Consider the following 12809-nt stretch of genomic DNA (forward strand, 5'->3'; position numbering starts at 1 on the left):
TTACACATACAAACACTAATCCAGGGAGATTTTGTAAGCTAGGATCAAATATAGAAAAGAGCTAGAGTACCACCACACAGAATGGAGATTCTCAGAATGAAATTAGACAGTTGTACTAAGAGCTAAGATAAAGACAAAAACCTAATATTGAATACCAAGGTGGTGCGTCATCTGGAGAATAGAGCAAGGAGTCTGAGCAGATGGATAGTGTTGCTTATAAGTATGTTAAGATAAAATAAACTTAAAATGGCTGGAAGAAAGGGGAACAGAAGAGCATAGTATGGTTGGAAATATGGAAATAAAAAGAAAGGAATAGAAATGTATAAAAGATAGGGATGAAAGAAAGGTATGAGAGATATATTGTCTGTACTACCAAAAACTTAGCTAGATATAGAACTATATAAAAAGGCAAAAAAATGAAAATAGAATAAAAATATCATTAAAAATTATGTTATAAAACTTGTAGATCCCTTAGGACTAAGATCGTAATTAATAAAAAAAAAAAGAGAGAGAGAAAAAAAAAAATCCAGAACTGATCCCAGAATGGACCAGTTCAATAGGATCGATACGAATATTTCTGTTTCCTTAGAGTCTCAGCTGTAACTGTCCTTCTACTCGCCTTGGGTTTTTTTGCATTATTCTGTGACCAGCAGAGGTTCCTTTATTGTTTGTCTGTAAGCATCAGTGTGTGGGGAGGGAGAGGGTACAATAGTGGCTCCTTCCCCTGGGAGTGAGTGAGCAGTGGCGCACTGTTGTTTCAGTCAGGCTTGGAGGTGCCTGTTGCAGAGGGATGCTGGTAGCTCAGGTGTAAACAGAAAGTCTTAGAGTTGGCCCTCTCTCTGGTTTTTATTTGTTTTTTTTTTTTTTTTCTGGGCAGCCTCCCTGCTGCTGGTGTTCCAAGGGGTTTTAATCCAGCCCCTCCCAAGTGCCTGAGGGTGCTTGTTATCCCTGAGAGCCTTAGGTGGCCCACAGGGCGTCTCTCCACTGCCTGTTGCAGAGGTGCCGAAAGAGAGAGAGGCGCTACGCATGCGGCTCCTCCCCACCCCCCCCATGAGCCTGCAGCCTCCAGCTGCCATCATGGCCAGGCAGCTCTCAGGGGCAGGCCCTCCTTGCCATGGACCTCTTCCCTCCTGTCCTCTCGGTCCGTCACCTTACTGGCCACAATGTTTCTCCCCCTGAACCAGCTCTCCGGTTCCCACGCTCCCGCTCCCGGACCCTCTGTTCAGCTGTGGATCGACGTCTGGGTCCGGGAACGCTGAGCTGCGGTGCGGACCCTCCGTATGTTTCTCACTCCCTCCCATCTGCCACAGCTCTGCTGCTTCACCCTCTTTGAGTCGTCGTAGATGCCTCCCTACTGGTTATGTCGGGCTCTTTGCAGTCCTTTCTGGTGTCCGAGGCCATCTGCTGGTGTTCAGCTGGTTCTCTGTGGGAATTATTGCATCTTTTGGTGCATTCCCAATGCATCTGTGGAGAGGGATGCATTCCACGTCCCTCTACTTCGCCGCCATCTTTTTCCTCCCTCAATACATTTATATTCTATGGCAAAATAGGTTCATAGGCAATAAGTTTGTCTTTAAGTTTCATCTACCTTAAGTATTTACTTATATAACAATACATGATATGGTATCACAGTACTGAGAATATTGAAGTATGCAATAAATCCGGCTGGATCTTCAGCATATGAAGATGTGTTCTGTGAATATGGCCAGACTTGCATGGTGCAGTGTGACATGTGACTTTGTACAAAGATTACTAAATTGGATGTCAGAACATAGGACATGGACTTCCACTGTGCGTAATCATTTCTCTGGACCAGCGGTTCTCAAATCCAAAGTGATATAACTGAGCCAAATTATCTCTAAGTTTCTTTTCAGTACTAACATTAGTTCCAAGTTTAACCTACTTCATTTCTTTGATCACAGCACACAGTCTTCCAAAGGGAGTGGTTTACCTTGATGGGATTTTTGATCAATAAATGCAATGTTATCAAGTTCCCATGAAATAGAGTTTTTTCCCCAATTTTATAATTTGAGCTTTTGTGGAGTTCAGTTAAACATTTGAATACCTTGCCTGATATACACATATGTAAATCTACTCTCTAATGTCCTGTGCCTTCTGTCTCACAGGTCCAAAAAGTATTCTTTATTGGGTGGAAGCAACTTGCTTATCTCCAATGTGACAGATGATGACAGTGGAACTTACACATGTGTTGTCACATATAAAAATGAGAATATCAGTGCCTCTGCAGAGCTCACAGTCTTGGGTAAGTTAATGGCTTGAGCTGAGTTTACATTGTACCCTTCAAAATATATCACCATGATTCTATAAATGCTCATCACTAAATTGCTTCTTACTTTTTTAGTGTGAAATTGCAAAGCCCCAATACTTCACACATCTCCTTGTTCTACATTGATCAGTTCACAGGGGTTAAATGTAGTATTTGAATACTTGCTCATTGATTAAAATCCAGATAGATCACTCTTTTGTTTAATTATTCCTGTTACATAACTCAAACTTACCAAAAATTATTATCCAACAAAAGTAGTAAGTAGCAAATGAGAGATTCCAAAATATCTGGGGGAAATAGATGAAGAAATGAATGAGAGAATTTGTATTAAAAAATAGGTACTTGAGTAGAAAAGTTAAATGTCATTTGAGATGACAGGGTTTCTGACATTAAACTTGATGTATTGGTAAAATTGTTCAGTTAATGTGGAAATACTGTAGATGTTACATTGAAAGTGAACCATTAAAATCAAATACATCTAAAGAAAGCTTACATAGCAAGAATCTAATTTAAATAAATGTAAGAGGTATGGATAAGTTCATTAAATTGAGATAGGCAGGGTCACTGTGTATCATTTCAAATAAATCTTATATGTGGTAGCTACTCAATCAAACAAAATGTTTTATTGTCTACCAGATTTCTTTTAGCAACTTTCATTTGAATCACGTAGTTTAGAGAAAGTGCCTTAACATCTGAATTTCAATTGATTTTTTCTGTAACAACAAAAACGTGTGTATCAGTCTTTGAAGTGTTTCCTCTGGAATAAATCTTTTTGCCATTTAAACAGTCCAGGTAAAATCATAGGCTTTTTATAGTTATTCTGTAGGAATGAAAAAGGTGTGGTATACTATCTATATCTGCTTATATTTGCTTTAAAATTTGCATTTGACTTTAAAGTTTATTCAGAAAATGCTTTCATCTATACACAGCGTAATAACATATATGTTAGTATGAATAACAACTGCATTGTTCTTTGATCAAATCATAAACTAAGAATAAGCAAAGGACTCTAATTATTTGGTTTTAAAGGTAGCATTATTGTAACTAAAATATCAGCTAACTTTAAAATGGAAACAATTTAATTTGCTGTTATTTTATATGGAAGTTTTTTGGTGAAACAAAGAACTTTCACATTTGTAACATCAATGTACAGTAACACAGAATAGCTACCATAGAAATTATCTTGTCATGTGTATTGCTGATCATAAGGCAAACGTGGTTATGGACTGAACTAGAATTTGCGGTGTTTGTAGCTAAACTTCTAACTGCAAATACCTGAGATCTAATTTTATATCAAATTAATGCACATATTTGGATGGAATGCTTCATTGATATCTAAGTCAAATGTATATAAATACTGATTTCGGAGGATAAACTAGCCAAGAAATATGTGTATAGATGTACATATATGCACACATTTTGACATTCATGCCTCTTCTTCGTGTTCCGATGCACGTATATATGTTCTCCAGTCCTAGATTGTTGAGCATTATCTTGTTTAAAAATTTTATTTTTTAGAAAAGCAAACACTAATCTAACTTATCTTTATATATTGTTATTTATTTGCATATATCCTGAGGAAAAGTATCAAAGAAAAGTTTATACTCTCATCAGCAGTGCAAGAGTCCCCTCACAAGAGGACATTTTTCTGGTATTTGCCTATCTAGTAACTTTATGAAATTGAGTCTCTTTGTTCTAAATTGTATCCCTATAAAATTCAGATTATTTTTATAGTTTTACTGGACATTTGCATTTTGTGACTTGCTATCAATCTTTTTGATCTTTATGCATTTATTGAAATAGTCATCTTTATCTTGCTGATTTGTAGGAACTCTTTATATAGGAGATCAGTAATAATGCTCTATATGCTCTGCGTGTGTGTATTTTGTTGTGGTTTTGGTTTTGGTTTGGCTTGGTTTTAAATTTTATATAAGGTACCAAGTCTCTCTCTTTATGGCTGTCAGATTTGCTGCCTTTAGACTTCATTTGTATTCTAAATGAACCATTCTATTTCTAAAAATCTAGTTATAGATTACATGTTGATATGTAAATTAGAAGCATTATTAAATGTTAAATATAGATAAAGCTGTGTTTGTATCTTGGTTTCCTTTCCTTCCTTCTTCCCTTCCTTCCTCTTTCCCTCCTTCCTTCTCTCTCTCTTTCCCTTTCTTTCTTTCTTTCTTTTCTTTTTCTCTTCTTTTTCTCTTCTCTCCTTCCTTCCTTCTTTCCTTCTTTCTCTTTCTTCCTTTCTTTTCTTTCTTTCTCTCTTTCTTTCTTTCTTTCCTTTCTTTTCCCTTTCTTTCTCTTTCTTTCTTTCTTTCTTTCTTTCTTTCTTTCTTTCTTTCTTTCTTTCTTTCTTTCTTTCTTTCTTTCTTTCTTTCTTTCTTTCCTTCCTTCCTTCCTTCCTTCCTTCCTTCCTTCCTTCTTTCTCTCTCTCTCTCTCTTTCTTTCTCTCTCTCTCTCTCTCTCTCTCTTTCTCCCTCCCTCCCTCCCTCTCCATCCCTTTCTTCCTTGAATCCTTTTGGTAACTGCATATACATTTTAAAGATTTTCCACAGAGTTAATATGATTTATAACTATTGTGGAAGGCATGTTTTAATTTGGGATGTGGTTGTAACACTGTTTCTACCCGGGTTTTAAAATAAGTATTGATATAGTAAAATCTTTGATATAGTCTTTGACTATTCTGATATAAAGTTAAGTACATCCTGCAAGACTGAGTTCATTTGGAAAATAGAATTTATTACTGTTTTTAAGGAAAAAATAACTTCATTATCAGTATTACTCACATTTGGGTTCCATCATTTTTAAGAATTTAAGCATAATTTAAATTCTTCATAAAATTCCACAAGAAATCCAAGCTTGTGCTTATAACCTTTAATCATGGATTTTATCAGACTCTTGTTTTGCCTTTTAACTCGTGGTTCTTTCTTGCACTTAGATTGCCTTTGAGTGTGAAATAGCATGAACTAGCAGACTATTCAAGTAGGATATAATTTTATATACAACAAGATATAAAGAGAAATGCTGTGGTCTTCCTCAAGAGTTTTGGAGTTAATGTTCATTAAACATCATTCAAAGCATTTACATTCTAAAATGAAAATTGAAAGTTCCATAATATGTAAACCTATTGAAGAAATCTATGTATATTAGATAAGGTTAAGGACAACCTTATCTGAAATAAGTAAAATAAAAATAAATTTATGGTTAATAATAACCATTTACATAATGTTTCTGACCTATAAGAATAACCATCAATACAGTATTGGTAGACCTCTTTTGAGTGAATGCATTGCACTAGGTTCTGGAAAGGCTACACAAAGGTTTGAAGTCTGGCTTTGAAGCACTTGCAATATAGTTACAGATTCATATAATCTATTGCCTTCGTGACTTCCGAGTAAGGTTTTTTTTTTCCCATGTTGCATGTAAACATGGAATCTGTGACGCTATGAAGAGTTGATAGTCTCTACTTTCATGAAAGATAGAGCCTAAAGCAATGGTGACAGGAGAAATCTGGAGATGAGGATGCAGAGGGAGATTTTGAATATTGTAACCAGCTTATATTTTGTTTAAATCACTACTGCTATGACTATTTTTTTAACTCTATTTTTTAAAAAGGATCTAGAGAATGGTATTCTGTCAATTCTTATTTTCAAAATGTGCAGATTTCTGGCTCGAGCTATAATCACCATTTTTGAACACATGTACATCTTTTTCTCTATCCACCCATTACCCTCATGCATGCCTCCCTGAACACATCAAGACAACACTTAATAAGCATTCAGGAGATTTGCCACTGCCTTAGGTCTAAATTGACTCATTGTCTGAATCAATGCAGAAATGCATACTTTAAAAAGGTATTTGATCTTTAACCAATACAGTGCTTGACCTTGGACAAACCCTGTGCACTGTCCATATACACCCAGAAAGAGATGGTTGGAAAGTTCACTCTTCAGTAAAAGCCATTAGGTCTGACATCAATGAGAAAATGAAAATATTTTTGAATTTTCCAGAACAGATTCTAGAATTCCTTTTAAAACAGTCTGTAGCAATACAAACAATATGCTGTTAAAAGTTGACCTTTGTGTGTAGGTTTTCTCAGTTATCTGCCTTAGCAACATTCCAGAGAAATGTTGGCTAGAAGTGTCACAAACTGGTTTTTTTAGGACACAAATAATTCTACTGGGTCAGTCTTTTACGCATAATTGAAAACTTGAAACAATACCTAAGAGTTCTCTGTATCTTCCACCGAACAAGTGTCACATGTCACTTCAGCTGGTGTTTGAGTTTATACTTCTCCCAAGTAAATACCTATGAAAAGAAGTCCTTTGAGACAGGTATTACCCCTGCCTGAAACTCTTCCTGAAGGGACTGGGATTCACGTGTCACCCTTTAGTAATGTGTTCAGAAGGGCTTTCTCTACTGACCTGAGCATATTTGCCCTACACAGATATGTTCTTTAAGCCTAATGGCGGTGGATTCGGAATATTAAATTCTATTTCAAAAGATATAAATATATTCATGCATATATACATATGCATATGTACATGCATATACATAATACACACATATATATATACAGTACACACATATTCTCTATTTCCCTTTTTCCCTTAATTTTTAAGAACTTTTATTGATTGAGATATAATTGACATACAATGAACTATATATATTTAAAGTGTAAAATTTGATATTTCTTTTCTTATTAGTAATGTATATTTGGTAATCCCAATCTCCCAATTCATCCCACCCCATCCATATTCTCTATTTCTACAAAAATTTCTCTTCAAAATTCAGTCCCATATTCTCTCAAATGCTTGTGGTTATCTCAACCATTAAACAATGTACTGATTCTAGAAATAATTAGATCATAGACCAAAGCTATTCATAAAGTTTTAGAAAAACCATCTTCAGCGTAAATTGAGAGCAGATTAAGTAAGATACATGGGGAAGTTAAAAAACCCCTGTTAATAAATATCATTCTGTAATGTCACGGGATGGAAATGTCCACATTAGTAGCTCACTTTCTTCTGAAAAAGCTTTTGGACAATAAAAAAGATGGCTAGGTATATAGTGAGACAACCAATTACAGTTTATAGTCCCAGAGAGACAACTGAGCCACAGTATTAGCAGTAAAGTAGCACCCAACTGTTGGGTGTCTCTTCTGTACTCTTTCAAGTACTCTTTGGGCCTGGAGAGAAATAGGACACAGATCCAGGCCTTAAAGACTAGTTAAGTAAACAGACAGGAAGTAGGCAATTACTAAAAATGTCAAAGAACAGTTGGGAGAGAGGGAGGTACAGGCCCTGAATAAAGAGCTCAACAAAGATGAAAGAATAGGAGTTGGGGCTGGGCCATTGGGAGGAGGGGTGGGGGAGAGCATTCTGGGCAGCAGGAAGGAGCTAAGTGGGCAAAAGTTGAGAGAAGCAAGGGATGGAGAAGGGGAAGTGATCATGGGTACGAAGGGAATCTGATGGTAGACTGGAAAAATGGTATAGACCCTGAATATTTTGCTAATGTTGTTAGATTTTTACCTTAAGGGTAATGGAAAGATATGGAAAGATTTTTGAACTGTGGCTTACCAGCTTTTTATTTTGGCTAGTTATCTAACTCTCTAATCCTCAGTGCCTTCGTTTTTAAAGAATGATAATTACTTCATCATAGGATTTGGTGACTACTTGGGTGTGAGAATTGGGAGGGAAGGATTTCAGAATAGCAAGGCACAGATATGGGTGCTTCGGGAAATAAATGTAAAATGCTGTTCCAGCCTTCATGGAAGCCTAGAGCATAGTTGCAAAGATTAAGCAAAAACAAACCAAAACAAAATGCCACAAATATTAAAACATCCCATGAATTCTCTCCATAACCAATGTTTCTCATCTGTAAAATGTCCACAGCAACACCTGCTCCCTATATAATTCTCACAAATTGTGGAGGAATCATATAATCATGTCCTAAGGATACACAGAGATTTTGTTTTTAGAAATTTAGAAATCCCTAAATTTAAATCTAAATTTAGATTTAGAAATATCTGGAAACAGAGACAAAAAATTAGGTTTGTGGCACAAGCATGATACCCAAATTCATGAAGCATTGTCTATTTTTTGCTTTCCTCCATGCCTCTAATTGCCTGCTAGTCATGCTTTCTTCCCAGCTACATTGTGAGAAACTTAAAACCCAACGCTGTGTCTTTTTCTTTCATCTTGGCCACTCAAACTGTTGGTTTGTTCTCTACCTCAACTGAGTTTGAAATCTATGAAATACAGGTGAATGTGCATTGTACATAAATTGTCTGACTTTCTATCAATATATTCCATAAGCTCTTCATTGAGACTCTTGGTTTTTTCATACATCACTGTTAGGGACTGAATTGTTCCCTCCAAATTTATATGTTGAAATCTTAATACCCCTCTGTGACTATATTTGGAGAGGCTCCTTAAGTAGGTAATTAAGGTAAATGAGGTTATAAGGGTGGGGCCCTAATCCAAAAGAAGTGATGTCTTTATAAGAAGAGAAAGAGGAGATTGAGTATGTTCCGGGTAGTTATGGCAGTATACCATCCTGTCCCTTCCAAACTCTGGAGCTTTCCCGCACCTCCTCCCTCCCACCACCTTTTAGATGCTTCCTGGCACCTGGTGTCTACTGAGTGCCCTCTGTGCCTGGCTCAGTGCTGGTTTCTGTGAGGCTTTAAAAAAGGAGAATGAGAGTGGGTCCTGCCACAGCTGTAGTCTTCTGACCCTGGTCTCCAGTCTCAGCAGTCCCGGGTTTGAAGTGATTACAGGCTGCCTGTGCCCTGGTCATCGGTAATGCGGGCAGAGGAGAAGTTGCAAAGTGTGCAAGTTTCAGGGGATGCATACATGTCCCTTGCAAACAAGACAGCCTTTAGTGACTGTGGCAGTGACCAAGTATGAGACGGTGGAGGGAGTCAGGCTGTAGTGCATTCACTACCTAAGACCCAGATCTCTCCCCCCAACACACACACACCCTGTTGATGAGCATAAGGGTTTCCTGCCAGGAAGGCTGGAAACATACTGGACAAATTTTTAAAATTTGAAAAAAGAGGAAACAATGTCACATCACTCTCTCAGTGCACACACACAGACGAGACCATGAGAGGACACAGAGAAAAGCCGTCATCTGTAGGCCAAGGAGACAGGTCTCACCAGAAACCAACCCTGCTGGCACCTTGATCTTAGACTTCCAGCCTCTAGAACTGAGAAGAAAATAAAGTTCTGTTGCCCATGCCACACAGTCTGTGGTATTTTGTAGTGTCAACCCAAGCAGACTAATAAAACCACAGAAAGGGTAGTTCTGTGAATCAACCTGTTAATCTTGATCAGTTTTACAGAGACGTGAGCTACAATAGAGAAGTATATTACCAACATTTCTTACATATTGTTAGTATGGACAATTTTAAATTTCCAGGAGTGTTGAAAAAAAAAAACAACTCCCTCTTATAATAGCAAGTAATCAAAATCCATTGCTTCATTTATACAATTGATTATATGTCATTCTAATATCCTTATAAATTTAATGTTTGCTTGTCTTATTTTTTCTTCAATATCATCGTATTTTTACTTAGTAATTTCTAAGTATATTGGTACCACGTACACTTTACATCCCATCATTTTAAATTCTCTATCCAAATTTAATAGTATGTATTAACAATGGTGAAAACATTGTGTTTATTTGTTTTCTAAATCAACTCTTAGGTATGCTCTATAAATTCAACTTGTTACAACAAGCATGTAAACGTGCATACACCCCGTCAACTCTCAGATGTGTCTAGTAATAGAAGGAAACATGCTAATTGAGAACTGATATGGCTTTATGTCCTTTTATTTTTTCCACGTGCTTTAGTTTTACAATTTTTTGTGAAACGTATGTGTCATTTGTTGCTGCTTTCTGATCGTGGACAATCGGCCAAGCAGAAAATTAACCCATCCATTTGTTTGGAGAGTACATCCATTTGTTTGGAGAGCACATTCACCTCCCATTAAGGTGTTCAGTCGTCTCCTTTATAAACTCGCTGGTGGATCACCCGTGCTGGGTTTTAGGCTTAGGTTCTTAGTCATGAATGGAAAACAGTTATCATAAAATATATTAATTAAGATAATATTTATTCTTTTATTACAACGTGTACCTCTTTGTTTGAATGGAATTCTTCTGAATTTACTGCTTCTGCCTAAGTAGCAGTGCTTAAATTTCATGTCTATCTATAATTGGCCTTTATTAACAGTGACCCCCCCTCACCCATGTGCATTTAATGATCATAGTCATAAAAGCTGTGCCTTAGGTAAGTTGATATTGATTATCCTTCGCAAGGTAATTGCCAAATGGATCATATTGAAATTAGTTAAGAGTTTTTCCATGTAGAGGTATGTATGATCCCAAATGTAGGATACAAGTGCATAAATTAAGGCAGAATTAAATTTTAAAAATTCATATATTAGCTGCTTATCTCCATCACTGTGTTGATTACTTATTATAATTACTTTCCTTACCTGAGATCACCACTGTCATGGACATATACAACAGTTCTACCCAAAATGATTTTTAGAAGATTCTGTTGAGTGTGTATATGTATCAGAAGAAGAAAAGTAGTGAATTCAGGCTGTTAGTAATAAAATTACTTGGTATTACTACTGCAGTTATACCTGGCTGTGGAAATGCTAGTTGGATTAGTAGTAGGATTTATGTGTTTATTATATAGATATTTATATGAAGGCCTACTATGTGGATCTCTACTCTCCTCTTCCTTTGGAGAAAACAATTTGGACAGTGTTTTGCATTTATCCTTGAGATGATTATGATCTAATTTTTTTCTTTCTCAGACAGATTAGGAAGGAAGTACAGGCCCCAGAGGGAAAGGCAAAGGCTATGTACTAATTCAGAGCTTTAAAAAGGCAATCTAAGACTATGATTTTAATTAGCCCTAACAATCTCAGCAAGGTGAATTGACCATCTGTGGTTTAGAAGGAGAACTGCTGACAGTGGTGGAAAGCTGCCCAAAAGGACAGTTCATGCCAAAGTTCTCCTGAAGTACCACAAGTACACATTATGCCAGAAGGAGTGATAGGACTTGAACTAAATTAGATGGGAGTGTTTTAATTAAAGTTAGCAAAAGTTAGCATCCGTTGTACTTGCCAATTTTTAAAGACTAGGGAAGAAAGATGTTATTTCCTTATATACTTTCCAAGTTTTTTCTGATTTATTAATTGATATATCTAGGTATAATCATTTCAGTAATTTTACATAGTTTGTTGTGTACTCATCTTTAGTATAATCTGGTATATCTGAGCAGGAAACCTCCAAAGTATTCCTAATTCTCATGCACCTGAAATTCACACTATAAAACCAAGGCTCCCACCACCACTTGGTGGCAGCATACCTAAGGGCAAAAAGCACCAACGTGAAAACACAAGTCTTAAAATGGTGGACTACATTAAAACATTTGGAGTTTCTATCTATACATTGGTTGATTCATTTCTTCATTTGTTCAACAAACGTGTATTTAAAGTACAGTAATTCTCTTGCCTGATGCTTTAAAAAATAGCTCTACTGAATATCATTCAGTATAATTCACATACTGTACAATTTTGCCTTTAAAGTGTACGATTTAATGGTTTCAGTGTAATACAGATGTGTGTGTGACCCATCTGACTGCAGTCAATTTTAGAACAATTTTGTTACCTCATACCCTTCAGCTGTCATTCACTGTCCTCATATTCTCTTTTTCTCCCAGCCTTACCCACAGCCCTAATCAACCACCAATCTACTTTCTGTCTCTGTAGATTTCCCTATTCTGAACATTTCATATGAACAAAATCATAGAATGTGTTGTGTTTTGTGACTGGTTTCTTTAACTTAGCAAACTATTTTCAAAGTTCATCATTGTGGTATACATTAGTACTCCATTCCTTCTATGGTCAAATAGTATTCCATTTGTATAGATATATCATGTTTATCCACTCATTAGTTAATGGACATTAGGGTAGTCTCTACCTTTTGCCTATTACGAATAATTCTGTATAAGCATTTCTGTATAAGTTTTTGTGTGAACCTATGTTTTTAATTCTCTTGGGTATATGCCTAGAAGTGGAATTGCTGAGTCATATGGTAAGTCTATGTTTAAATATTTGAGTAACTACCATGCTGTTTTCCAAAGCTACTGTACTATTTTATGTCCCCACCCCCACCCCACCCCTGGCCGTATATGAGTATTTCTGTTTCTCTGCATCCTCACTGACACTTGTTAATAGCTGACTTTTTTTTTTTTTCTTCTAGCCAGCCTAGTGGGTATGAGGTGGTATCTCATTGTAGGTTTGATTTGAATTTCCCTGATGACCAATGATGTTGAGTATTTTTTCATGGGATTATTGGCCATTTGTGTATCTTTCTTGAAGAAATCAGATCCTTTGCCCATTTTTAATTGGGTCATTGGTCTTTTTTATTATTGAGTTTAGTGGCTTTTCATGGGCATGTGTGTGAAGTCTGCCACTTTGATAAGAACAGGCTAAAT

At 36.3% G+C, this 12809-nt stretch overlaps 1 protein-coding gene across 1 annotated transcript in view; it reads left to right on the forward strand.

The window, feature by feature from the left end:
- DCC (DCC netrin 1 receptor) overlaps positions 1 to 12809 on the forward strand; it is a 798936-nt gene that overhangs the window by 184667 nt on the left and 601460 nt on the right. Inside the window, exon 6 of the mRNA XM_057698213.1 lies at positions 2127 to 2263. Coding sequence (XP_057554196.1) covers positions 2127 to 2263 — 137 coding nt within the window. The remainder of the gene's footprint in view (positions 1 to 2126; positions 2264 to 12809) is intronic.

This window comes from Hippopotamus amphibius, chromosome 11 (assembly GCF_030028045.1).
Source record: "Hippopotamus amphibius kiboko isolate mHipAmp2 chromosome 11, mHipAmp2.hap2, whole genome shotgun sequence".
In the NCBI taxonomy this organism is placed as follows: domain Eukaryota; kingdom Metazoa; phylum Chordata; class Mammalia; order Artiodactyla; family Hippopotamidae; genus Hippopotamus; species Hippopotamus amphibius.